This window comes from Archocentrus centrarchus, chromosome 15, assembly GCF_007364275.1.
Source record: "Archocentrus centrarchus isolate MPI-CPG fArcCen1 chromosome 15, fArcCen1, whole genome shotgun sequence".
Classification (NCBI taxonomy): domain Eukaryota; kingdom Metazoa; phylum Chordata; class Actinopteri; order Cichliformes; family Cichlidae; genus Archocentrus; species Archocentrus centrarchus.
In genome coordinates this window covers 26,933,264-26,960,949 of record NC_044360.1, presented here as the reverse complement: position 1 = coordinate 26,960,949, position 27,686 = coordinate 26,933,264, and the positions used below count along the sequence as shown (strand labels likewise).

At 42.0% G+C, this 27,686-nt stretch overlaps 3 protein-coding genes across 3 annotated transcripts in view; 2 read left to right on the top strand and 1 right to left on the bottom strand.

Annotated features, from left to right (window-relative positions):
• Nucleotides 1-10,817, bottom strand: part of stk32c (serine/threonine kinase 32C) — an 89,549-nt gene extending 78,732 nt beyond the window's left edge. Inside the window, exon 1 of the mRNA XM_030748094.1 lies at nucleotides 10,365-10,817. Coding sequence (XP_030603954.1) covers nucleotides 10,365-10,446 — 82 coding nt within the window. The 5' untranslated portion in view covers nucleotides 10,447-10,817. The remainder of the gene's footprint in view (nucleotides 1-10,364) is intronic.
• A 614-nt stretch (nucleotides 10,818-11,431) lies between these two features.
• Nucleotides 11,432-18,461, top strand: LOC115793540 (leucine-rich repeat-containing protein 27). Its single transcript, XM_030748583.1, has 11 exons — nucleotides 11,432-11,997; nucleotides 12,140-12,429; nucleotides 12,588-12,718; nucleotides 13,169-13,227; nucleotides 14,509-14,661; nucleotides 15,246-15,420; nucleotides 16,563-16,703; nucleotides 16,788-16,893; nucleotides 17,409-17,488; nucleotides 18,078-18,198; nucleotides 18,288-18,461. The coding sequence occupies exons 2-11, from the start codon at nucleotides 12,217-12,219 to the stop codon at nucleotides 18,399-18,401; spliced, it is 1,293 nt and encodes a 430-aa protein (XP_030604443.1). The 5' UTR covers nucleotides 11,432-11,997; nucleotides 12,140-12,216; the 3' UTR covers nucleotides 18,402-18,461.
• A 679-nt stretch (nucleotides 18,462-19,140) lies between these two features.
• pwwp2b (PWWP domain containing 2B) lies at nucleotides 19,141-26,976 on the top strand. The gene is made up of 3 exons (XM_030747414.1): nucleotides 19,141-19,488; nucleotides 21,615-23,337; nucleotides 24,854-26,976. The coding sequence occupies exons 1-2, from the start codon at nucleotides 19,349-19,351 to the stop codon at nucleotides 23,335-23,337; spliced, it is 1,863 nt and encodes a 620-aa protein (XP_030603274.1). The 5' UTR covers nucleotides 19,141-19,348; the 3' UTR covers nucleotides 24,854-26,976.
• The last annotated feature ends 710 nt before the right edge of the window (nucleotides 26,977-27,686 follow it).

Here is a 27,686-nt window from a genome sequence, read left to right as displayed (position 1 = left end):
GTCTACGCAGGTACGGCAACAGCTGATATTAATCAACATTTGCAGAGGGATGTTCCCATCCCACAGGCTTGGCAAGGAAGTGCTGCGCCAGGAGGTGTAAAGTGTGGTGCAAGTGTCCGGAGTCTTAGACTTAAAGCTACTTGGCAGCCATCCCGCAGATCAGCAAGGATGTCCCCAGCTGGGAAGCGGAGAGTTTAACGCAGTTACTCAGAGCCTCTGCCCTGGCTCTAGTGCAACCATGCTGTAACTTCCCAGACGCTGCTAAAAGCAGGTATAGTTCATTCAAACTAATTACAGAATGCAGTGAGGTTGGTGGGATGTATGTTTGGCCAGAAGCGACCTTTGTTTTATGAGATGTGCAGGCCCAGGGCTGCTGCAGGGTCAGTGGATGTCAAAATCGCTTAGTGCCGTAAGCACTGTGTGTGTGCCTGAGGCTGGGACAGCTGCTGAACCGAACTTATAAGTGTGACCTATGACTGTGCACACAGGACACACAGTAGCAATGGAGTGTGATGCAGTGGCAAACTCTTGGCGAACTATTACTTAAGGAAGACTTAGGCAAGTATTAATACTGCTTTCAATATTTAGGTATTTAAATTAAGGTATGAACTGATGTATGAGCTGATTGCTATAATAAGTACGGCAGTGATCTTGGCTTAATCACTGTGCGTGTTCAGCTGCTCCTCATGTGAAAATCTTCTTGAGCTGACCAGTCATAGTAACCATCAGCAAAACAGGAAGCAACAATGGTCAAAGCTTACAGATGAGAGCCCTTTAAATGGAAACATGAAGAATAAGCACCAAAGTCACACTACCACCCCACTAATGATGTACGATAAAGCTGTAAACTGAAAATTAAAGCAGTAAATCATTCTGCAAAAAAAGCAGTTAAATGATATAATCTTAGGCCAAGATGAAATGAATGCCACAGGCACTGACATTCCTACCATGAAACAGGCTTTTGAACTTCACATGGAGGCCAAAAATGCTTTTAAAAAATTGGCTTTAATCAGAAAATACTTTAATGTTGTTGAAACAGAAGCGTTCTTCATAAAGACTCTATCTTTAAGATGCTTCACCAAGTTGGTTGTGCTGCTGGTCACAGAATCATCTGCAGTGAGGGGACAGGCTGTGTGCCTGCCTGGCTGCAATTGTGTGTAATCTGGAGGATGTTGAAAATGAATATCTGATCCAATAGTAATTTTTAGCATTGGTTTTTTTTTTTTGACAGCTCTATTCTGTACATATGCCACCTACAGCAATGAAAAAAAAAAACAAACAAATTTTTGGTATCCAAAGGTCACATAAGTATCGATTGTGTTCACATCCCTACCAGCCATACTTAGAGCTGTTACGTGTAAAGTATGTGGAGCTGTGAGTTTAAATCCACAGGGGAAGCCTGCAAATTCAATGATAACAGCGGCCACCAAAAAGCTCCATATGGAACTCCTTAATAAATCAACAAAAATGAGATCCACTTGGTAACTCTAACATGTCACAAGTCACAACAATGCAATCATTTAAGAGCAGTCTGGGTCAATCTTCAAAGAACAGCTGAATAATTCCCAGTAAAAATCAAATGGTGCTTTTGCTTGAGACGTCATAGCTATAATGGATGAAATGTGCTAGTATGCCATCTGAGTTGGAAAATATGTAACTCTCTCTGAAATCAAGGAGCTGCTGAATTTTGAGGTAATTCTTGCAGACTGCATTTGTGCCTTGAGAATGAAAAGCTTTATAGACATAGCAACAGTAACGGAGGGAGTTTCCCTGTTGTTTTGTTTTTTCAAGTAGTTAACCAAAAGGAAAAAATGCACATACTTTAAGAGTTTTGTGCACAAATGTTAATAAACTCGACATAGAAACAATGCTGAGATTATCTGAGAAATGGTTTTAATTGGTTTCCGTGGGCAATAACAGATGAGCTGCCTGCTAAATGATATGTTGGAACTTACTACAGTGCACACAACAAACATAGCCAAGACAGTACACACACAGACACACACACACACGCGCGCACACACACACACACACACAGACACACACACACACACCCTCTAAGTAATGAATGGGATTAAAAACTACAGACAGCTTACATCAGTCAGTCTGTCAGGCAACTTGTGTTGACTTTATGATTCGCGATCCGAGGCTTTATCTTCTCCGATCCACCTCATTTGCTTCGCAGTTGCCTGAGCAAGGGCACCATGAAAATGTACTTACAATTTCATTCAGGTTTCCCACTGGAATTGGGTAGGAGAGTGCCACTTCTGTTCCCTCTATCATGAATCTAGCACAGCAATCGAAGCGGTGGGGTGGGGATGAGCTGAATGCAGGCTGGAAGCAGTAATATATTTCTCCATAAAAATCACTATACAACGGGAGCCAAGTATTGAACTAAACTAACTACGCCTGCAAGGGTGCCCAGAGGTAACACTTTCTTGACTTTAGTAGATGCTCCTTTTATCAATTCTTGTCTTTCATCTCCCTGTGACAAAGATGAGCGGCTTCAGGGTCAAGAACAAAGCTCTTTGTGCTCATTCTCTTTGTACGGGTCAGGAAAGAGCAAATTCAGTGTTTAAAAAACAAAACAACAAAAAAAACGTAATGCAAAGACAAAACTGTCACCCGCTGTGACAGCCCGCTTGGATTGCATTCCTCTTGTCCTAATCCTTCCTCCCCGCACAGTCACACACACACACACACACACACCTCAAAGAGGAAGAGAGACCTTTCTTCCCCCTGTTGCCACCTCAGCATCAAGCTGAGCTCATCTCTTTGAAGACTCCTTGGCTCAGGCACCGGAGCTGCTACAACTGTCATCGCCTGCGCATCACCTGAAGCAAACAAGATTACATAAGACCAGAGAGAGGAACAAAACAAGGCTGCCTTTATGAGACCGTCTCCTATGAAGAGGCCTCATCTTTAATGAAAAACCAACCGTCTGGGAAAAAGTGATATGTACCTTTACAATACGAGCGTAGAGCGTATTGTGGTTACAGCAGGAAAAGCACAGGTGTCAATTAATGAGGGCTGAATTCCAGTTATTGTTCATGCTGGCTCATTGTTAACAGTGTCCTAGCCTAATGAGACGTTTAAAGACACCAGAGCTACTGTTAATGGTATTAGTAACACCAGTTATTTTCCTACTATGACAAGTCAAAACGATGCGAAAAAGGTCGACTGAAAGCTGTCAACAAGAACAGCAGGTGCAGTCAGCCACACGTAAAAATATTGTTAGATGTGACACACACAAGCAGTCTGTCATTGTTAACATAAGTGGAGCCAGCTATGCAACAAAAAAAACTAAAACAAACAAAAAACCTAACACCACATCTTAATGTGATAATTCTATTCAAATAGTGTAATAATCTAATCATGTAATGGCAATAAATGTGGTCTAAATTGGTCACCTACACTTTTCTGAGATTTCCGAGTGTGTCTATGGGAATTTTTGCACATTCATCCAGAAGAGCATTTAAGAGGTCCGATGCTGATGTTGGACAACAGTGAATGGCTTCCAATCTCCGTTCTAGCTCATCTTAAAGATGTTTGATGGGGTTCAGGTCAGGGGTCTGTGTGGGCCAGTCAGGTTCTTTCATCTTTGATCCTACCATCCTACCATCCTACCATGCTGGAACAGAAACTAAACTGTTCTCGCAAAGCTGGAAGCACAGAATTGTCTGAAATATCTTGGTAAGCTGAAGCACTGAGATTTCCCTTCACTGCAACTAAGGAGCCTAGGCCAACCCAGAAGAAAATACTCAAAGCATTATCCTTGCTCCATCAAACTTTACAGTTGGCACAACACATCGAGGCAGGTAACGTTCTTCTGGCATTCAACAAATCCTTTTCCACTTCTCCAGAGTCCAGTGGCAGTGTGCTTTACCCCTTCATCTGTAGTTTGACATTGTGCTTGGTGATATTGTGCTTGGCGCCACTGATCAGGGAGATCAGTGGCACAGTGGGTAGGCGCTCGCCTTGCAGCCGGAAGGTTGCAGGTTCGGGCCCCTGTCCCTGCGCTGCGTTGCATTGTGTCCTTAAACCACATTGCCTAACGGTAGCGCCAGTGACCGAGCATCTGCGGTCACTCATCCAGAGACCGCAGATGCTCGTCTCTGGATGAGTGATCTGGAACGATCATTTAGTTGTGTGCCTTGTGCACACAATGACAATGACTTGAATCTAACATCAAATGATATTATGCAAATCCAAAGATGTCATCACCATGTCTTGCGTGGAACTCCTGAACTCTAGCAGGTGAACTTTCCATGACTCAAGTCTCCAAAAACTCTCTACAGCAGTTCTTCGAAGAATAGTCAAATAGTGACCAAAAAATATCAAATAGCATGTTTGCTTGAAATGAAATGCCCATCCATGTTCTTTGGGGAAGGTGCAGGACAACCGGGATGTGACAGTTCTGTCGTGGATATTCAGGCTTCTTTGTGTAATGTCTCTGATTTTTCATGGTTAAACTTAAACTCACACATCATACACTTATTTGAGTATATTTGGAGCCAAAGCAAAAGGTTGTGTCCAAGTGCTAAAGTGCTCCTCTGCAAATATACAGTGCTTAATGTATTAGAATAATGTTATAAATATAAATAAATGTATTAGACCACCTATCATAAAAGCAAGAAAAAAACAAACATTTTAGAAATCTGTCACAAATACCCAAATTTGATTTGGCACACTGAACTTCTCTGAGAAGTCAAATGAATCAAGCATAATAGTCAGCCACTAAAAACTCATTTTTTTGCAGGAATGCAAGTAAATAACTGTAATTTGGTATCTTAATCAAAAAATAATAATGTGATTAACAATTTTTTCTGCTTTTGTGTAAAACTGTAATTTTGAAAATTCATGCATAATGACAGTAATCCTATTTTAGCATTAAAATATCATTTTGATTAAAGAGCTGGCTGTTGGATTAACCATTACAAAAACATAAATGATTTTGGTAATTACCAATACTGTTAATTCAGGTGTGGTATAAACCTCACACTGGGGTGGTGGTCTAATTAATTTGTTAGGCACAGTAAGTAAAGCTAGTTTGTGATAAATAACAGAGCAGCGAGTCTCTTGGAACAGTTAGACGTGCAGACTGCTGATGGTAGTGCTTTGTTCTGTTCTGATTACATTAGCCCTCCAACTGCAATCCAAGATGGTGGAGTTGGAGTCTATGTGACTGTGGGACTCACAGGAGAGGCAGCTAAATGGCAGCTAAATGATATGGAGGACTGTCACAACAGTGTCCTACCTGTGGGTAGGAAACATAACACAGGAAAAGCCATTCAGCAACAACTGAACTATCAAAATAAGAGTGAGAGGACTGTCCACAAGTAAACTGATAAACTGATCATGGATGACATAATTTTCTCAATAGGTAATATATATATATATTTTTTAAATGCAACAATGAGGTATGCTGGCAGATGTTATTATACCTGAGTGAGCACTTCATTCTATGTTTCCTTATGAGTACACAGTGGTGGTAGAAAGATTAATTCAATCTGAATACTACATACTGAACATTGTCCATGCTCAGCAGTCAGACAGCGCAATATGACCAGGACAGTCTTCCTGCATCTTGCATAACTTACTGCTGAGGCCAATTACAGTGGACCACCACTGTGGCAAGAGGCCAGTAGCTGCAGGCAGCCATGAAGTTGAGTGGAATAAAGACAGTGAAAGAAATTGAGAGTCTGCAACCGAGATGAAACAAAGTGAGCGCCTCAGTATTCAGCGCAAGTAATCAGCCATCTCTCTCAGCATCTATCTTTATCCTAAACCAAATCTGCTTTCAGTGCCTCATGCATTTATCCTTGATGGGAAAAGATGCTGCACACGCACACAACCACACACACATTCAGGGATAGAAACACACACACACACACACACACACACACGCCTACACAAAGAAAAAAAGTTCAGTGTCCACAGAAGTGGAAATTTGCCTTTGGCTTTACATGGATGATCAAACGGATACAACAATATCACGCCACCACAAACAGACAACGCAATTAACAGCATGTTCTGCATTCACAATGCACAGTGCATGCATTTTCGAGACTTTGTAGATGCTCTGGAGCAAAAATAACAAGTTCACTAAATCTGTGCTGATGCTGAACTGAAAGCAGGCGTTTGTCAGTTCTGCACTTTCTCCCAAGTATTGTAGCACATTCACAACAAGTGCCTTCTTTCAGAGCTACTCAACAAACTAGCTGAATGCTCCTAGTTCACACGAGGACCCGGAGAGAATGAAGTCATTCTTTGTCTAGAACCTGGCTAACAGTCAACTCCTACTGACTCAACAACTTTTTAGAGGACTTTTTATTAGCCATCCTTATTTCTGTTGGTTCATTGATCTATTATTGTTTCCAACTGATGTTCTTCATTAGTTCACTTAATGGCTCCCTGGTGAAGTGGCTGACGCGTTCACCTAGCAAGCAAAAGATCTCCGGTGCGATCCTGGGAGGAGACAAAATCCTTCAGGCTGTGCCATGAAGGGCATCTGGGATAAAAATCTGCCAAATCAAATATGTGGATCTACCCACTGTGGTGACCCCTTGTGAATAGGGGATTAGCTAAAAGTAGTTTATTTTACTTAAAGTCTTTGTTTTTCTGATAAGCGATGGCTCAAAATTGTCACCCTTGAATTCTGAATAATTGACACATTTATTTTCTTGATTGTTTAATCCAGTAAACAGTAAAAAATAACACCACTGGATTTACGTGTCTGTCTATGTCTTCTCTAAATCAAAAGCTGTGATTTTAATGCTTGAGATGCTGCAGTCTTTCCAACATACGGACTTTACTTGGACAGGCTTCCCAGTTATATAAATGACCATCCAAATATATTCAGCAACTCATTTGATCGTTTTAATTTTTTTTTCCATATTATTCATTCTTATTTTGAAAGTTGAGTGCCTGCTAAAACAGTTGGCCTCAAACCTTCCTGTCTGATAAACTGGGATCTCATCCCAGGATCAGACAGAGTCCAGCTCCATTGTCTTGGACTATTGCTAGTGACGTTGTTCTGCTAGCTGGAGAGACACTCTAAACAGAATCTGCAGCAGGTGGAGAACTGCTTCACCCAGCTCACCAGAGCTGAAGAACAGAACGAGGACTAACAGCTACAGTTTGAGACAGTGGAGTTGGAGTTCAACCAGGGATGAGAGATTCAATGAAGAGACAGCTCATGAAACTGCTCAGTTATTTCTGGTTGATTTAAGAAAGCATGTGCACCTCCTTTCAAAGCACACATTCACACACATACCCATAGAATATAAATCTGTGCAAAACATTGTGTCTGAGGCAGGCTCAGCAATTCCCCCAAGCTTTATGCTAAGCAGAGATAACTGGCTGAGGGCGGTATCAATCTTCTCATCTAACACTTGGCAAGAAACCAAATAACTGCCATTTTCCAAAATGTCAAACTTTTACTTTATAATTTCATGAGCCAAGATGGTTGGGAAGGATAGGTTTTACATTTAACAACTTCTGTTCACTCATGAATAAGACAGACTTCTCTCAAATGTGATAAAACGCACTATTAAAATGTCTGATAGAGTAGACTTCATCACCATTTCTCCAAACTCTTATTTTTCCCACACTCAATGCTGTTGTCAAAGAACATTCAAGCAATGTACAAACTAGCAGGATGTGCACCTCAATCAATTCCACAGCCTTCCTTTTCCAATCAAACTACCTGCCAAAAAAGCCCTTCTGGCAGCTACGCTTAGATATCAACCTGACCGCTTGATTATGTTTGCAGCCTTCTGAGCCAAAAGCTGCTCTAATATTACTGCCTAATGTAAGCCATATGCTGTTTTCCAAGAAGCCAAAGGGATACTGTTTCTAAGAGACCTGACAGGCAGCAAGAGACATCTAGAGTCTAAGTCAGCATCCAGAAGGCAGCGCGCCTTTTGCTCCGTTTGTTATCAAGGCTCGGCAGCTTCTCTTTGAGAGAGCTGAACGGGGTAAAAGAGAGCCAGCTGCCTCACGAAGGCGGTGCCGAATCAGCGCATCACAAATGTTCAAGGTGATCAGTCTGACATTAACAGTTGTCTCTCTGTAATGCATATGTGCCCTCCACCCACAGTGCCTACTGTTCTCTGTGTGCAGAAGAGTATTTTCATTGCTGCATAAAAAGGGAGCACACTCTCAAGTAGATCCCTGTAATGACCGCATTGCATAATTAACACCAAACGCATCTTTGCACCTAAGATCAGACCTCAGCCTATGCTTCTATGCATAATCACAGCGGTCGTGACAAAGCCAGTGATTAAGACCACGGACGATGCTGGTGATGATACTCCAGCTCTTGTGCACGGAGGATGGAAGCTCAATTTTTCGCTGTTAGTGTTTTGTAGGTCAAGCATAAGTGACACCTGCACTGATGATGGGAGGATGATGAAGCTGATCTCTTCTTTTTCTCTGTTCACGCTCAGCATAAACAAACCAGAGATTAACACAACAGCGCAGCCTTGAAGAGGTTCCTCCCTCAGCCTTAAAGTTTCCCTTTAATCACACAGAAAAGCTAAAGAAAGAGAAATGCACACAGCCCTCTCAACAATCATCTCTCCTGCCTTTGATTAACTGCTGCGTGTGAAGGCTGTAGGGCCACTCCAGCAACCACTCCCCTTGATAGTGATCTGAACTACAGCTGGACACTTTTCCTCAAGGCAAGAGCTGTACACTTAATTGGGTTACCCTTGTGTGCAAGAGGGGAGTACTAACACACACATACAGACACACACACACACACACAGAGCATATGACCATATCCATGCAGTGAAATGACCTCATTTACTCAAGTTTTCTGGCCAAATAGTTCTGCAGCAACAGTGGATTTTTTTTTTTTTTCCTCCTGCAATCCATCATAGAGATTCAGCGATCCAGTGCTGAGCTTATTGGGAGCACTTCCAAGAGGCTTATATCCCCATACACTCACGAAACATTAACATTACTTTCCATGCATGACACTATAATCTTGTCTTAATTATGCAATTAGCGCTCTGTCTTCAAACACACAATATTTCAGAAGAGCTTATTCAGGCATTAAAGTGTTTCCTCACAGCATGAGCATGGAGATATATACTGCGCTTCAGTGGCAGCACTATATTTTGTGCCTCGAGGGTGGCTTTGGCTTTAGCGGAATGACGGACCTCTCAGAATCTGTCGCTCTTGCCTTTTGCCTTTATGCTCTCACCACATATAGCTAGACACACATCTCCCTCTCCCTGCTTCTCTAGCATTAATGCCTGCACTTTGAAATGGACGTTGAAAAGGAAAGGTGGAGGAACAGGGAGTGAGGAGGAGATGCAGCTGGATAAATGCTTGAAAATAAATGTTAGGGGCCAGGTCAGTGCAAAACACTAAAGCACACACACTTAGTCTGGAATCTGTATTTTTACTTGAGATCAATTTCATTGAATGTGCATGCCAAGTTTTTTTTGTTTGTTTTTTTTGATACTGCAGCAAGAACATAAGCACAATTATTTGACTTTATAAAAACGTTTTCAGGTAGGCATTATGATTGGTGAGTACCTATTGAGTCTCATATACACACACACACACACACACACACACACACACACACACACACACACACACATTCTTCATGGATTCATGCGTGGATCACTTTCTGATCATACTGGACAAACTTCCATACTAAATATGTTACTATACACCAGTGCTGAAGTTACAGGTGATGAGGTGATGGTTAAAAATGACATATTGATTAATGTCTTTAATAACTGTGTAACTGTTCTGTTAGTATAGCTTCACTTTCATTTACAATGAAATTCAATTCCCAACAAAGAATTTGACTAATTTTTTTCCCACAGCAAATATCGCGATAATACAGTTAAAGTGAATTTAAAGCCCGACGTTGTCAGCTCTAAACGACACATAAAGACAGCCCACAATATTAGAATACTAACCCGGAGGAAGCCAAATGCCCAACCTAAGTTATACTTTGACGGTGATTGTAAGATTCACTTCATGAATGAAATGCGTGGAAACTTTCGACGCATATGCAGTGTGCTGGGTCATGTGATAAAAATGCAAATTTAAGCTCGTTTTTCTTTTTTTATTATTGCCTCCTGTAGTGGAAAGTTGGGTTTCGAGCCTTCAAAATTTCCCACTTGAACACCGTTTGTTCTCTATGCGCAGCAAGAGCCATCTAACCTTTAATTTCCTAACAGGAACTCGGATAACTTAGCTCCAGCACTGCGCTAAGCTTAAGGATATCATGAAATAATGCCATTACAAGTTAAATATACTCAACAGCAACTTTCAAAGTTAGCCCCACTGTTTGCTAGAGATTTAGTGACCCCTCTGTTTACTTTCCCATCACTTACCATCTTCCTTTTCGTCGAAAACGGGTCTCTTTGAAGAACTGTTGGCTCCCATCCTCTTCTTCCACTTGCCCCAGTGAAACATTGATGCTCAGCTTGCATTCCTCGCCTCTTGGAAGAGAAACTACAGCTCTGTGTCGGACCCCCTCCTCCTCAAAACACAGTAACAGCCATGCATTTCACCCAAGCCGTGACCGTTATTTCGCTTTATTTCTCCCCTTATTTGCTCTGCCGACAATTTAACCAGCGCGAGTTGAAGTCCTCAAGGAAGAGGAAAGCAAAGTGCAGCGCTTACCGACGGAGGGGGACGGTATTTAAAGCTAACACTGTTCGCTAAGTTGGAGCTTTGCGCCGGAATAACCGCTCGGTGCTCGTAGTGTTCAGTCGGCTTGCGCAGCCAAGCCGACGGACTTGTGTTTGATGGGGCTTCAAGAGTACAAGCCGCGCCGAGCTAGCGAAAACATAACCGGAAGTCAGTCAATGTTCTGTAAAAAATAAAAGCACAAACGCAAACGCCATCACTTCAAATTACCAGATAGGGTATTTATAATTTGGTTTTTAGTTTTTCTTTATTCATTTTGTTTTCATTATGTTTTTTAAGTGGGTTTAGTTTTAGTTAGTTCCCAAAGTTTCCAAGTCCGTTTCTTATTATTTTCACTTCTTTTCTTATTGTTATATCTCATGCATCCCAGTCTAAATAAACATAAGCACCAATGTATATTTTATTTAGGTCGATTTGTAAGTGCACTAAATCATTTCAGTCACATTTCTAGTAATAGTGTTTTTCTCAGCTAGTTTTAGTTTTAGTTTATTAGCCATAATAACTTTGTGGTAATGGGAGCGTCATATGCATATAATTGCGGATTTTAATTTGCATACGGAACCTGAACTCACATTAATACAACAATATTATTAGTCAGTAGTCATTATTATTGTTTAGTAGCCATCAAAGCAGCCTACTGAACAAAATTTCGATAAAAATGCATTTACACATGAATGAATAGGATTTTTGTAACCGCTTCCCATGACCCCGACAACAACCGGAAGCTACCAATTAGCATTCCCGCTAGCTTGACTGTTGGGAGAGTAGTGTGGCAGTTGCTGGCCAGTGACTGTAGTCGACGTAGCTATGTATCACAGACTGTCACGCATATCAATACAATAGGAACAGCGTAAAGCCAGCAGGGTGGCTCAGAACAAAGTGGAGGCTTTCCACAACGGCAACTACAGAGAGAAACCGCGTTTAGCCAAATGAACCTCAGTGAATTATTCCACAATCTCATTAGAAAATGGGATGGGTGGAGCCGGATCACTGAGGGGTGGTGGCGGTGATGGGGATTAACGCTTTATCTACACAATATGCACATTAGACTCATTTGTTCTTCTTGCTGCTCTGTATATAAAAAAGTGTAGAAAATTAAACTAATATGTATAAAAAATGTCAAACAAATCGCCCTGTTCGCTTTGCACGCGGACAGCTGCCATAGTTTTTGTTGACCCCGTTGCCGTGGTTACAACGTCAACTCGAGAGACGTGCCTAAAAGTTATTTGGTAGTTTTAACCTATAAAGGCGTTTGCTGTGAGAGGATACTGAGCCATGTTCACACTGTTAGGAGTGTGTGTACTGAAATAGCAGGTAAGCTGACACAGTTGTTGAGCTGTTAGATATTGTTAGGCTGCTGTTGTCTTCTGGTTGTAAAGTTAGTTTAGCTCGTAGCCAAGTTAGACGACTTCTGTTCATTTAATGTGACACTTGGATGAATTTTCTTTATTCCAGAAAAAAAAAAAAAAAATCCCCAAAAGACACTCGTACATTTTGAGTACACCAGTGAAGCATCTCGGCGTCCCTTGTGCAATGACTTCCCCAGAGAAGGAGGCTGAGCTTCCTGGTGCGCAGCTTAGCTTTGTCTTTGGAAGCAGTGTTATCAAACCTCCGATCCCCCGCACTCCTCCGGAGGATGCCGAGCCGCAGGAGCCTGCTGAATCCTATTCAGCAGAGACGTTGTGTCTGAGCAGATCTCAGCTGAAACATGTTCCAGACAGTCTTTTGAGAAATAGCACGTTAAAGGTCAGTGTGGACACACCGGCTACATGATGTATGCTGCAGTGCGTTTCAAACAGGAAAAAAACAAAACAAAAACATACTAAGCCCAAAAATTTTTATACCATTACATTTATTTTTCTGTATCGGTTATAAATTCCAGCTGCTCTGTCTGTCATCTTCAGTATCTGACCCTCGAAGGCAACCAGATAACCAGTATTCCAGGTTCAATGTTCATCAGCTTGCCCAACCTAATGTGGCTGGACCTCAGGAAAAACCTAATTGAGTCAATCCCTGCTGAAATTGGCTCACACAGGTAATGTATGCAACATTTTTTAAAATATTTTAATTTATATTAACCCTTTAAACTCTTAGGCCATTCTAGTGAGCACATGTGTTTATTTGAAGTAATTTGGGCAACTTTGAGCTTACACGTTACTCTTAAACCAAGGCTTAGGCCACTACGGGAGTATAGCAGAGTCAGGTTTCAGGACATTTTCTGATTACTGTTGACTGTTTTCAGAGCTGTTAACATAAATTGAGGACCTAAAGGTAAGCACACAAGTCCCACAACTGTAAAACTAAATGTGGCAAAATGAAAATCCAAGTCACTAAAAGCATTTCAGGGTATTTATACAATCTGACTTTAGCCTGTACACTTTCCTCCGGTGGTTTGTACATTATTCAAGTTTAAGAGAAAATATGCTTCCTGATGAAGGCCTAACCCCTTCAGTCATTTCATAATCTGTATTTTTAATGGATGCAGGTCTCTGAAAACACTGCTCCTAGAAGGGAATCCTATCTCAGAACTACCAGCAGAACTGGGTGAGTGGTGCCTGACTATTTGAAAAAACAAGTTGCCATTTTCTTACACTGGGTCCCGGAGCAGCCCCTCTGTTGATTATGGCTGGTTTTAAAGAATCCACTTTAATTGGATATACTTTTTTTTAAGTTTACTTGAATCATTTGTGTTATTTCAACAAAATACTATGCGCTCGAAAAAAGAAAAAAAAAGTTTAAAAAAAAGTTAACCTGCCAAAACACAAATGACTCAAGTAAACTTAATAAAACTAATTTGTTCAGTAAATCCATCAAAAGAGGAGTCTTTAAAACCAACAGTAGTAAAAGTTTTGAGTGTGTTTTAGCAGGTTAACTCAATGGGCCTTTTCATGAGTCACACACATGACAGTTGTGCAGAACCACTTGATATAACTTTTTTAAGGAAATGCTACAGAATGTTTTTTTGAGTGTAAGATCCCTTCACCATCGCGTTAACCCAACTTTCTTCTGATTGGCTGGCCTTCATAAATGGTGATTTATGCCTCAGCGGGAAATCTGCACCGCAGCTACGTCATAACGCTCTGAAACCCTACAACATAGTCTGCGTGGAACCCTGACGTGCACTTTGTCAGAAATGTAACTGCATGTTGCATCAATGCAGCCCGCAACTGCTGTTCAGTACCGTTGATTCCTCCTGTGCGTTTCGTGACCTTTTTTGAGTTTATCAGTGAGAATAACAATCATCGCCTCAATATAAGGAATAATAATTATAGTATCAATATAAGAATTCACGGATGGAAAACGTGATGGATAAATATGTTTGCCTTTGAAAAACTGACCATAAGAAACAATGTTTCTATCGTGGCTGTCACTGCATCTAAAACACCGGGACACGACAACAAGATAATTAACACATAATGCTCCACATACAGCCATAACATCGGCCACTTATACAGGTTACGTCGGAGGCTCTACAAAGATTCCCTAAATCAATAGACAAAGATTAGTCTAAATCAGCTGTAAAGCTGGGTGGCTGAAATTAACATGTAAGGATTCCACTCCTTTCTTTGACATCATACATTTAGAGCAGTCTGCAGCTTTTGGCTTACAAGGATTACTTGTACACATGCTGACCTCATTATCTGAAACTTTGGTGATGATTAATATGAGCATTTCCCATGGGAACAGTGGATGTGTATGAAAGAAAATAAGGAAAGGCGTAATGGATCCCTTTTAACAGGTAGCTGATACAATAGGAGTAATGTAAGCCTCTCCAGTGTTCAGTGTACTCCTTTATAAATAAGTCATTATTTTACTCTTTTTCAGGAAATGTGATTACCCTCAAAGGTCTGAACCTGAGAGACTGCCCAATCCACTTTCCACCACAAGACGTTGTGCAGCAGGGTCTCCTGTCCATCCTCCAGTACCTGAGGAGTGCTCTGGCCCAGCGACCAGTCAGCGCAAGGAAGACCCCTCCAGGTGAGTCAAAGGCACTTTACCTTTGAACAACACAAGGTTAGTGCACGTGCATCCTAGCCATCTGCTCTTTTTGTCAAAGACAGGACAGCGTGTTCACAAAAATAGCTCCTTGCCCTGCTTCTCTGGTGTGACTCCTGTTCCCTTGGAGACGGCGCGTGCAGCTCAGCTGACTCCCTCCCCACCACCACCACCACCTCTTCCCTTTTCACTCTTCCAGCTCTGTAATATTTTTAGCCCGATGGAAATGATCGATAACCCGTGGGCTCTAATCAGGAGCTCTCTGTCACTAAGCCCTGTCTGGAGGTAATCACTGTGAGAAGCCTGAGACAGGAGAGGCTGCTGCTACTGCACAATAAGCAGAGCCAAAACCCCCAATCAAACTATTTATCTCCCTGATTACAAGGCTATTAACAAAGAGAAGGCCCCAAGTTTCAGATGTAAATCTCCTCTCTTTTAATTGGCTAAGAGTGGGAGTGTTGTAGGTTTGAATTTCCACGCTACATTGTCATCAACCTTTCGCTGCCATAAAATTGAATATTTATTGTTATTAATTAAAGTTACTTTTTTTTTTTTTTCATTTCCAGAGTTGCCAGAGGTGGAGAAACTCCAGCTGTCAGAGCTGAGGGGGTCCAGTGTGGAGGAGCAGGATGAGTCAGGGGATGTGGACGAGCTGCAGAGGTTCAAGGAACTCAAACATCAGTTGATCCTATTGGAGAGTGCTGAGCTGGGCTCAGTAGCACAATATGATAAAAACCCAAGGTAAAAAACTTCTTCTTACTGCCAGAAGGTAAGGAAAGATGTTTGGATGGGAAAAAAATAAGAGATTTTCATCTGTTACAACATTGCGCAATATCTGCTTATTTACTTTCTTTCAAAGGATTAGCGGAGAGCGCAGGTTCCTGTGTAAGATTACATTTGTGGCTACAGCCAAAAGACAGTTTCTTCTAGCAGAGAGACAAGAAATGGAGGGAATCACAATGGCTCTCTCCAAAGGTTGAAATATCTGTCTTCCACCAACTCTAAAGCTCACAAACTAATTCATAAAAATTCATTTTTCCTTGGTTATTTATTCTGTAATATCTCTTGGCTTAGTGCTGTGGAAGACTCTGTCTGGGATAGATTTCAGATGGGTCTCATAACCTCCTGCAGTCTTCACTGGTTGCCAAATAATAGTCACACATAACGAAGCAAACTGTCTTTTTATACTGCCATTTTTAAACGCATATAACATGATAACTAGTGAGCTTTAGAGCAGCTGGTCGATGTATTAGTGTTACTGCTGGACGTTGGACTGTAGACAGTCTGAAGCTTTTGGTTCACAGGGATTAATTACACATACACATAATTACACCATTGTTTGAAAATTTGGCCATGTTTAAAATGAACATCCACCACTATAACAGTTTCATATAGAAAGGAAAGAACAGAAAGAAAAGCATAATAGGTTCCATTTAACTGTCAAATATGAGAGGGGTATTGATCTTTCCCTCTAACGCTCTGCGCTAAAAATTGAATGCACACATTTCCCAAAATGTCAAACTGTTGTTTCATGAGTGGAAAGACTTTTAGATCAGGTCAGGTATGTGTTGCACTTGTCAAATATTTTCGCTAATTCAATAATCGTGCCACTTGCAGAGAGTGAGTTTAGGCTTTAAGGGAGCCACTGCTGTAAAAATGAGATCATCTTAATGATCATTAAATCTCTGCTACCACAAGTGAAAATAACATTTTTTTACTACCCAGCTCTATGTGGAGGGCAGAGTTTGTGTGCTGTGTGCTTTGGAAGTTATGGCAAAACGCCTCTTTAACATCGCTCTCTGCAGACCGAGTGATAAAAATCTAAGCTGCAGAGCTCGGAAAAGCTATAAAAATAAAGCCGTTTGTTTGAATTTATTTTTCAGAAAAAAGACAACTACCAAGGCAGGCATTATTCCCCAGCTCCCCCTGCTTGACTCTGCTCACTGGAACAGGCCAGAAGAAAGGAGACAGGCTGCGATGAAGGAGCTGAATGAGAAGAAGGCTATTCTCGAGCAAAAGAGAAAGTGAGCCCATTTCAGCCTCCAGAACAATAGTGTTTTTCCTGTCGCTGATCGTTTACAGCATATTGTTATTTGACTCTCCTGTAGAAGCCAAGAGGCTCTTCAGAAGTGGCGCACGCAAGCCAGAATCACACAGGAGAAGAAAATGTCCGAGCACAAACAGAAGAAGCACCAAAGACAAAGGAGGCGGGAGGTTTGTGTGTCCTTACGTTTCCATGTGTCATCCTGCCAACCACCAGAGCGCAGTAGAGCACCACCTCTGACACACTGGTCAAAGGAGGGAGGCATGAGCTATATTACCATTAAATGAATTACTCTGGTGTGAGTGAATGGCTTTTTCAGACAGTAGCACAACCATGTTGGTGATGAGATAGCAACAGCTTCCAGTGGCGGTATTGGAGCGTGCTGGAGAAGCCTTCAGTGCTGATATACACATGCAGACACATTCTAAATGTATAATTTGACTCTCAGCTCATACTTACATACTTATATAGCAGAAAATGTGCCCATTATGTTTGGATAGAATCAGCAACATGATGGAAATGAAAAAGGCAGCACCCATTTGGATAATTGGACACAGTGAGGCTGCAGTCTGCATCTTTGTAGGATGTGTTGCAATAGTTGTATCACCTTTTGTGCACGCAGGTTCAGCGGTCGAGATCAAAAGACTGTTGTAAATGTTACAAGCACTTTCTTACTCCGTTTCAGAAAGCAGAAGTAGATTCAAAACCTGGTTTAGGGGACAGTGGCGGTGCTCCTTGGACGTTTGGCGAGTGTGAAGGGGACAGGTAATGAGGAACTGCGGTCGACCAAAACACTGTCGAACACCCTTTAAAAAAAAGTAACACATGTCCTCAACATCCTTGGATCCTAAAACCCGAGTCCATTTTAGAATCAGAACCAGGCCTGCTGTGTTAGTTTGTTCTGCCAGTGTGCCTGACAGTGACTGTATTTGTCTTTGTGAAGAGTACTTATTCTCAGAAAGGCACTGTGGTTTAAACTTATAATTATCCCATTAATGAGCCTAATGAGAACTCCACAAGTGTCCATTAAATGGCATTTTGCACGGTTTAACGGATGTGAGCTGTGCAGCTAAAGATGTACAGCTAGAGACACCTAGTGGACAAAGAAAGACTGCACACATTATAGAACAACAGCTGATTCCTTTGTTCCTATTAAACGTTATATCTTTGCAAAAAACAGATAAACCAGATGAGATGTTGCAGCTTTTCTCATTTTATTTTTCACTGAGAGAATCCTAACTAAGGAGACAGAGAGAGTAACCTTTTGGATTAAATATATAAAGTCTATGATGCTTAAACACCTGTACAGTGTAATCGATTTTAATTTTGACATTTGACCTGGACGGCCCTCCAGATCGGCTCGGGAGCTGGAGCGGCAGATCCATGCCCGTGTTGAGAAGATACAGGAGAGGTGCAGGAATCCCAGGGGCACAGCGAGCGAGCAGATGGCAGCAGCGGCGGAGGATGTGGAAGAGGTCAGACCTATAATTACCTATTCACTGTGCAGCTCTTTTATATTAAACTTATAGGTTATTGATCTAAACTCTCCTTTTATGACTGACAGATGAGGAAGTTACAGATGCGGCTTCTAAGGAGGAAGAGAACTCAAGGACAAGATCTTGAAAAAGCTTTCATACTCTTCACTGGGGACACCTGGCCTAGTTTCAGTGATAAGTGACAGAGATTACACACCTGCTGTATGAATTTTGTGATATTAAAGTCATACAGAAATAAATGAAAAGACTAAACCCTTATGAGTGATTCTTGTAATGCACATATCTTATTCAAGTCTTTCCTGGGAAAAGGAGTGTTTAGAAAGTTTCCATTTCACAGTTTGTATCTTTCTGCCTTTTTATGGACTTCTGCAAGACGCCCTCTCCACTACCCAAAGTAATCATCTTAACTTTAACTTACTTAAATAGACACAAAATCAATATTTCAACTTGCCAAAATGAGCTTTTCACTTGTTAAAAGCATTGTTGGCTCAGCAGACATGATGGCATAACTATATCAGTTAATTACCTTCGTGCAGTGTAATACATTACAAAAGTTAATTTTCATCTCCAAATAATTTCCCCATGAATTGCAACAGGATACATTTCAAATATGGTGACAAAGTTTTTCCAAAAAGCACATTAATTTGTTTGCAAAACTGTATATTTGTTGTTAGCTTGCTCTGCATGTTATAATGAATATTAAAATGCCGTTCATTTTTGTCATTGTCAATTTGAATTTTAAACTCCATGCTGTTTGAAAATGCATGTATTTGTTGTCAGTTTTCATGTGTGATTGTGGTATTTGTTTTGAAGACAGTCGCCATAAGTGTGGCGCTGAGCAGAAGGCGAAAAGTCGCGCTGTAATGAATGGCATCAAGCAGCACGAAGTGAGACAGAGAAAGGGTAGGCCTTGTCTTCGGAGATTTTCTGCTCCTGTAGCACAGAGAGCGTGATGTCAGCGGTGGCAGTACTGTTGTAATTGACTTGGTGGGGGTGATGGCGTCATTTTATGCCCTGGTGTAGCCTCCTGCTCCAATAGCGAAGGGGAGACGGATCTTTGCCCGACGCGACCGTGGCTCCCTTGGCCGGGATCGAGCACCGCCGAGCCGGACAATTCACCCCGGGAAACATGGAGGCTGTGGCCGAGGAGCTGCGGGCCGGCTCTCGGGTACCTGTCACTATCGATCAAATAGTTAACGATACACTGGTGGTGACGCTGACCTATCAAGAAAAGAACTACACGGGGATTTTACTCGATTGCAACAAAAAGTGAGCACTATTTCTTTTACTTCTTTTATATATTTTCGTCTTAAAATTACTTGCTAAATACTGCTAACGGCTAGTTTTCCTTTCATGCTAAGTCAAAGCTAGCTATTAGCAGCCTAGGCCTTCATACAAAAGCCTTGCAGGTTATTGTAGCTGACAAGGTGGCTATCTGCTAGCTTCCCGGCTAATGTTAAAGTGATGCCATTTTTACCTATAGTAAGATGACGAAATACGTGCTTTCACGATGGAGGAAAACTATATAATGGTAGTTGCCCAGTCTGTAGAGATTGTTTATGACTTCTGTTGAAAAGTAGCTCCTGTCAGTGGGTTCATCTGTAGCTTATTGTTAGCCTAATCAAGTGCAGAGCAGCTAAAGCGTATCCAGTAAAACAGTTAGGCCTTAGTTGTACAGTATTCAGTGTGTCAGTTATATAATTATGCATTTAGACACAAATTTGAATGTGCACTATCTTTGTGGAGTAATGTTTTAGTACAGTGAGATGAGGTGGCTTCAAAGGCAGTCTGTCATTTCTGACCTGTAGAAACAATAGAAAATGATTAAAATGGGATTTGAATAGTCACAACTGTGTCCCTTTTTCTGTAAATACAGCTTTGAGCTGATCTGTATCTATTTTAACCTCTGATTTAAAAAAAAAAAAAAAAAAAATGGGGGCCCTTGATAGAAAGCACAGTCTGTTCAAAAGAGAAAACCATGCAAGTATAATTTGTCATGTATCAGTATCATGTCTTATCAGGCCCTCTTGTTGTGTGTCACATGTATAAGCCTTGTGTTGCTCCTGGTGCTGTGCACCTTAAAAGCCACTGGCTTTAGACTATTTATAGACGAGCAGAATCAAAACCTGACCGGCTTTTCCCCTTAGTATGCTTAGATGGTTTTTCATGCAAGAGCTCAAGCTGTACTGAAAATAACCCACCCAAATGGGAAAAGGCCGGCCTTGGAATAACTTAAAATAGGCCTATATTTTAGGCCTTCTCACTGACAAAATTTGACTAATTCCTCATTTTCAGCTCATGGCAATACACTTCCTGCCATTGTCTCAAGCTGATTTTTTTTTTTTTTTTTTATGTTATTGTCTAGTACTATCATTCTGTCAGATCTCCACCATCTAGTCGCACTGAACACGGCATGAAATGGCAACAGTGTGGTGAATCCTGGCTGGCTATATGCTGAGTCCTTGTACTGTGCTTAACTCTTACATGCAGCCCTGTCTGTGCCGTGTTAATCACAGTAAAGGCTAATATTCAACAGCTATAGGGGCACACATTTTTATGGGAGCTTAAATGTTTATGGCTAAGAGGAACAAGCCTCACCAGGAGACCATTATTCAGAGGTGCCTGCCAACTACTTCTCCTGGGGAGGAAAGCAGGCTCCCCAAATGTGCACTAATTAATAATCTTACCACACATAAGCCCCAAGTAGACACGGATGCAAAAACAAACTGAAATCTCCTGGCTCCTTCCCTACCTCTCTGAATCCCGAGTGATTCATGGGATTGTTTGTGTTCAGTCAGATGTTGGGGAGGAGGGGGTGGTCTCGGGCATCCTGTAGTCTCTTTGTCTGTTGTCTCCTGACTAAGGCAGCACAGCCATGTTACTGTTGCTTGCCAGCTACCTCTCAGAGACTTTCTTGGCAGTTGGGCCCTCACTGGACATGTTTGCTGATCCCAGTTTGTTTAAGAAAAAAAATAAATAAAAAAAATCGCTCAGTAAAATTACACTATTGCTTCACTTCTGTGGCCTGAGGCTGAAGTACAGATAAATGCTTGTTTGCTTGCGCAACAAACCCCAACCCACACATGTTAAAAACTTTCAGCACACAGGTGACAGGGAGAATGACATCATTGTGTCCAGTCAAAGTAAAACAAAACTAGTAAGAATATTTTGAAAAAAGGAAAAAGGAGTGAACTGTTTTGGCTGCTCTGTTATTGTTGTAGTGCCGTCCCACTTGCCTCAGGTTGTCTCACATGTTGTAATTCAGGCGTAGTATTATGGTATTGTTCTGGTGGAGGAAAGTAGAAAAAGTTCTCATAATGTGTTACGTGAATGTGTTAACGTTGCTGTGTAAAGCTTAATTCATGCCTTGTTTCTTTTTCTCTCATTTATTTTAGGACTGGGCTATTTTGTCTACCAGATTTAACAGCAAAACTCGGGGACTGCCAAGTATCTAAACCTGCTTCTGAAATCCCAGAAGTTCTGCGTGAGGAGTCGGTTTCCAAATCTCCCAGCCAGGTTTCACACAGACCAAAGGATGAAAACACTCTCCCTGAAAGCAGCATACCTACTGCTCCTCTACCCTGCCCCATTCCCACGCCAGTGCCAGCTGGACAGACTCCTTATCCTCCTTATTTTGAAGGAGCCCCCTTCCCCCAGCCCTTATGGGTGCGCCACACCTACAGCCAATGGGTACCTCAACCCCCTCCGCGACCAATCAAGAGAAAGAAGAGGCGAACGCGAGAGCCTGGCCGTATGACGATAAGTACTATCCGTCTGCGGCCTCGGCAGGTACTGTGTGAAAAGTGCAAGAACACACTGAATAGTGATGAGGACAGCAAAGATGGCATGAGCAACACCAAGACTTCTAGAAAAGAAAACTCACTACAGAGTGACGATGATGGCTATGACAAGGATTCTAAGTTGTCGAGAAAAGAGGATGTAGTCACAGCCAAGGACACTAAAAGACGGGAAAATGGCACCAGCCTTGACAGTAAGCGTCTCAGAAAGGACAAAAGGTGCGAGGCTGATGGGGAGAAGTTCCCTGGAGCTGATGTTATCCCCCACAGTCCTGTCATAAAGATCTCCTACAGCACTCCACAGGGCAAGGGGGAGGTTATGAAGATCCCGTCGCGAGTCCACGGTTCAGTCAAGCCATTCTGCCCCAAACAGCTGGTGCAGAATGGTGTGGGAGAAAACGACAAGGCACCTTCTGAACCCACCAAGGAACAGCGGCACATTCTAGATGCCACAAGGTCTGGCCTCACTGTGTCCATTCCCAAACTCAAACTAACAAGACCTTTTGCAAATGTAGGTCAGGACATGCCATCTCCAAAGATCCGCTTGAGACCCCCTCAGAGGGACACTGAGGAGAGCGTGGTTGAGTACGATGCAGAACTTGTTGGAGGCACCAGGAGACGGAGCCCCAGAGGGCCCGGGCCGTGCCTCCCTCACTCTGAAGACTCAGGAGAAGGCAAGAACTCCCTGGAATTGTGGTCAGGGAGTTCAGGTGAGGAGGCAGAACGCGGCCACAGCGACCTCACCCTTCTCATTAACTTCAGAAAGCGCAAAGCAGATTCTTCTAGTTTGTCGGTGTGCAGCAGCGACAGTCTAGACGAATCCAAGTCCTTCAGCTCGGACGGCACCTCACCTGAGCTGTGCGATCTGGCACCTGGTGAGGACCTCTCTGTAACCTCATCTTCTGTACCTTCACGGGATGACTGCAAGACAGTGCCACCCCTCACAGTGCGGCTTCACACTCGCAGCATGACAAAGTGCGTGACAGAAGAAGGACATGCCATAGCAGTGGGTGACATCGTGTGGGGGAAAATCCACGGCTTCCCCTGGTGGCCTGCACGTGTCCTCAGCATCAGCGGCACCCGCAAACAGGAGACAGCCAGCTGCGAGGCGCAGTGGCCCCAAGCCAAGGTGGCATGGTTCGGTTCACCCACAACCTCCCAGCTTTCTGTTGCCAAACTGTCACCCTTTAGAGAGCTCTTCAGGTCCCGTTTCAACCGGAAGAAGAAAGGGATGTACCGGAGAGCCATCTTGGAGGCAGCCAAGGCCGTGGGTCACATGAGCCCAGAGATTACATCACTGCTTTCTCACTGCGACACGTAGGTGAGTTCATAGCACTTAAATGTGGCTGTATCACTTCTATAATTATGTTGGGCGAAGGGTGGTCTATAAACTGGAAAATTTACCAAAATTGTTTTTGATCACATATATTTTTTTTAAACAGCGTCTAAATGTTAGATGAAGGAAACCCTTTAACTGAACCGTAGAGGATAATACGAAAACGTGTCTAAAGTACAAGCAGCCAATCAGTGTCAGCCTGTCTTTGTGTGGCTCTTTAAAACATATTCAGTCTAGTCATCAGTGCCCCAACGGGTAGTTTTAATCAATTTGATTGACCATGAGAATCCAGTCTGACTCAGCAAGAGCAAATGTTGGAAAAAATTACAGCATAGAGCTGGTGCAGATGAATAAGAGCTGCCACAGAGGAGAAATGTTGGCTGTGCAAACACAATACGAGCTGCACTGATGAGTCAGTTGATTGACAGTAAGTCAGCCTGCAACAGATTTCATAGGACGGTAAAGTAATTTTTTAGTTAAAAGTAGCAAACTCCAGCTCTTCAGATGTAAACCTTTTTCCTTAAACCATTAGAAACTGAATAACTTTCACATTGTTTGCATTGTTTGTATAATTTGACAAAAAGAGTCGTGTCGCACACCTGGAAGAATTTATAGCTGAGCTAAAAGACAAAGCGCACTCATGAAATCACTGGCAAACATTCAGCAGATTTATTACAGTTTCCCCGTCCTTCTCAGGCTTTATTCTCCAGCTCTTCTCTTAAATATGTATGAAAAATATAATTTGATGATTATGTTAAACTTTAAGAGGAATGACGAGCTGTGAGAAAACGATTGTGCTCCAACCTGCTCTTGTTCTGTCGTGCCAGCCTCGCTACAGCGAAACAGGTGCCGTGTTGGAGGCAGCAGAGCAATCATCAGCGGCAGCTCTAATGAAGGCACAGGCTGTACGGCTGCCTGTCAACAGGAGTGGCTTGTTGAAATGACTAATTTCAGAAAGGGACTTGCATCAAACACGCCATGCTGCTTTAATAAGAGCAATCAGAGTGCATAACCATAATGTTTTTTTTTTTAAAGTTATGTCCCATTTCGGTTGGTATCCAAGCCTGAGTAGCCAAGCAGCAGGTTCCTCAGCCCGCACTCGAATGTTAAATGTTATCGTTGAGTGATAGACGGGGCAAACAGACCTTTTCCAACCCCAGTGTTTACTCTGTTACGAGTTCAGCAGCCAAGAGGGAATTGGTTGCACCAGAGAATAAACAGTGAGGGGTTAAGATGAGCCTATATTTGGTGCTTTATCCAGACCTCATAAAGGAAGCGTTTTTTTTCTTCCTCTGTCAGCTACGCTGTGGTTTGGAAAGTAGCTGACGTTCTCCTGACAGCGCTCCATAATCTTCACATGACTAATAATACACGTTGAGCACCACCGCTGCTCCCACTGCTGATTCCTGTATACTCAGTTAAAAATTGCCTACACCGGATACATGACCTGCCTTGTTTTCTCATTGTCTTTGCTTTTTTTTTTTCTCTCTGTCTTGCATAGAGCCTGAGGACTGAAGAGAGGTCTCCGAGGTTTTTTTTTTGAATTCTCAGACTATGTCATCAAGACCCAGGAGGGAGTACGTGTGGTTGCCACGGCTACTATTTATACGCCCTCCTTTTTTTTTTTTTTTTCCTGTTTTTTCACAAGGCTGGTGGAAAATGGCCGCTAAGGTGGAGTGTTGTTGAGACTGGATAAGGGAGCAAAAAAATATAAAGGCCAGACATCTCATGGTCTTATATGAACTACAAACTATTCCTCCTCCTTTCTGTTTTTTTTTTTTTTTGTTTGTTTGTTTTTTGTTTGTTTTCTCTAGATTTAATCATATTTCAATAGAGCCGAATAACAACACTACAAGGACCTGAATGTATTTATTGTCTGTAATGTTTTATTATGATCCAGTAAGTTCACCTTTCTACTACAGTCCCGCAAAAACCTCCTAATCTGCTGCTGTCATTATCGCGGGCCTTGCCGCCGCCGTTGTTTGGCTCCAAGGTTCGACTCTTCCAGCCAGAAGGAGCCGGCATGCCCTTCCTCTTCCTCCTCCATCCCTTGGACCCGAGTCCTTTTACCGGCATTTAAAGTCTTACCCTGAATCCTCTTTCCTCAGAAAATGTGAACAGCTCCATTGAGAGACGGTAGTGACTGTTTCCAAATAGCAATCACAGTGTTCCATCCTTGTAGCCTTCCGCAACATTAGTTGGATTTGTGGATGTATTTATACTGAACTCTGTTCCTCTCCTGAATCATGTCGTGTCTCTCTTCCATTTCATTGTCTAACTTTAGGAGTGTCACGTCGACATACTCTGCCCCCCCCCAAAGCTTTTTCTTTTCTTTTTTTTTTTTTTTTCCTGAGAACCATTATTAATTATTTAAAGCATCACGTTTAAGAAAAAAAGCACTTTATCTGTACCTTGGTGGCCTGCTGTAAGCTCACTGTCTGAAACACTATTGCGAGATACAGCCCTGTTAGGCTGCAGGGGAATTCAAAAGTCTTTTGTGGTTGACTATCCATGGCCTTGGAGATACAAAAAAAAAATGAAATCTTTTATTTTTCTTCTTTTTAGTCGTACAGTTTCGGGGACACCAGACACAGATGGTTGTGTACACTGTATTCTCGCATTTTGACTTGGGTGCATCTCTGTCACACTACAAAAATCCACGTTTTAACATTTCCACTGGATAAACATAGGCGAACAAATGTGTCGAAAGTCCCCTATGCATTATCAGTTAAAGCTTTATGAGTGACTTTGGGAGAAAAAAAAAAAACATGCTGTAAGAATACTGTGAATTCAACTGCTGAGTGTGCTGAAGACAAAAAGCCTGCTTGCTACTAGTTGGAGCGTTCAGTTGTATTGAGACATCAGGCAAAAGCAGACTGCACCGCTGACCTTTAGTGACCTTTGTGTTGAAAGCAGCACTGTTGGATTTTAGGGGGGAAGGGGCGAAGCCGGGGAAAGGCGAGGCGGCCCTGTCGGTGTTGAAAAACGTAACTGAAGGTTGCACACGGTCACACTCAGCAGAACAGGCCGTCTGCTTTCTGCCTGCCTGGAAACGATCCGTTCCCATCGAGGCTCGCTGTCACTGAGTGAAGCGTATTTTTAAAGGGGAGCAGTTAATGCACTCTTCCCTTTTCCTTTATTTTTTTTATTTTTTTTTTTTTTCGGATAATCTGCAGTTTGACCGTTTGTAGTCAAGCACAGCTAGGTCCCAGGCAGCCTTACACAACGAGCAGTGCAAGAGTCTATACGTTTGTATGCCTGAGAGGGGAAATGGTCAACAGGATTTTTCCCACGTATGAGCAACATGGCTGTCTACTGTTGCCCATGTTGGTCAATTATATTAGCTACTTTTTTTTTTCTTTTTTTTACATGTACTGTACATAAAATAAAATATACAAGCAATACTTGTCACTTTGTCATTGATGATCAGAAGGGCTCGTGTTTTTGTGGTACTTCATGTTAGTCCAGTCCATTGATTGAAATCATTGATTGACATCAGAGGGGGAAAAGCAAAGTCTGCATCATATAAATGACCCTGATGATATTGTAGCAATGTCATCGGGGCTGTTTCAGCTTGTGGCTTTAAATTTTAAACAAAGCTCCCTGGTTCTAATAAGTGTCTTCTGGGAAAAGTGTGTGGATCCTGATAAAGTCCAGTGCTGGATTCTTTTTTATGTCTAACAGAATTGGTCCCATATGTCAGAGTCCTTCCATTTTAAGCCGGCACAACTCCAATATGGGCCCACCAGCTTGTTGACTTGAGAAAACGAGTTCAATAAATTTTTAAGTTAAGTTGAACCAACATCTGTGGGTTAGAGAATGATTTGCTTTCAGTTTGAGTTTACGCCACTTTGTACCAGAGTCAAAAAAAGGCAGCGAACAAGTTAAATGTGCACAGAGGCAGAGGCTCGATCTGAATATAACCTCCTGCTGGGTTCATACGGTTTTCCCTATTATGAAAAGCAGAATCCATGATTTGTCTTTAACAAGTATTAAATAGAACCAGCAGGTTTCCATCATGTGCTTTCTTCCAATTTCACACCACCTGAGAAGCCTGCTGCTAATTTGATCTTTTTCTTTAAGATATACTTTTGTGGGTTGAAGGAACTGTGTATTCAATTAATTTAGTTCGACAAAGTGAAACTTCTGCAGCAGTCTGAAAATGAAGCAAACATTTACAGTTTCCCGATTCAAGTGTAAAGTTTTAGAGTGCATACAGCTAATATGTGAAAGGCAAAAGATGAATGTATTACTTTATTAAATTAAATTAATTAAAACAATGCATTCATCAGGATAATTCAAATCTGTAAATGCATTTAATCTATTATTAGTCA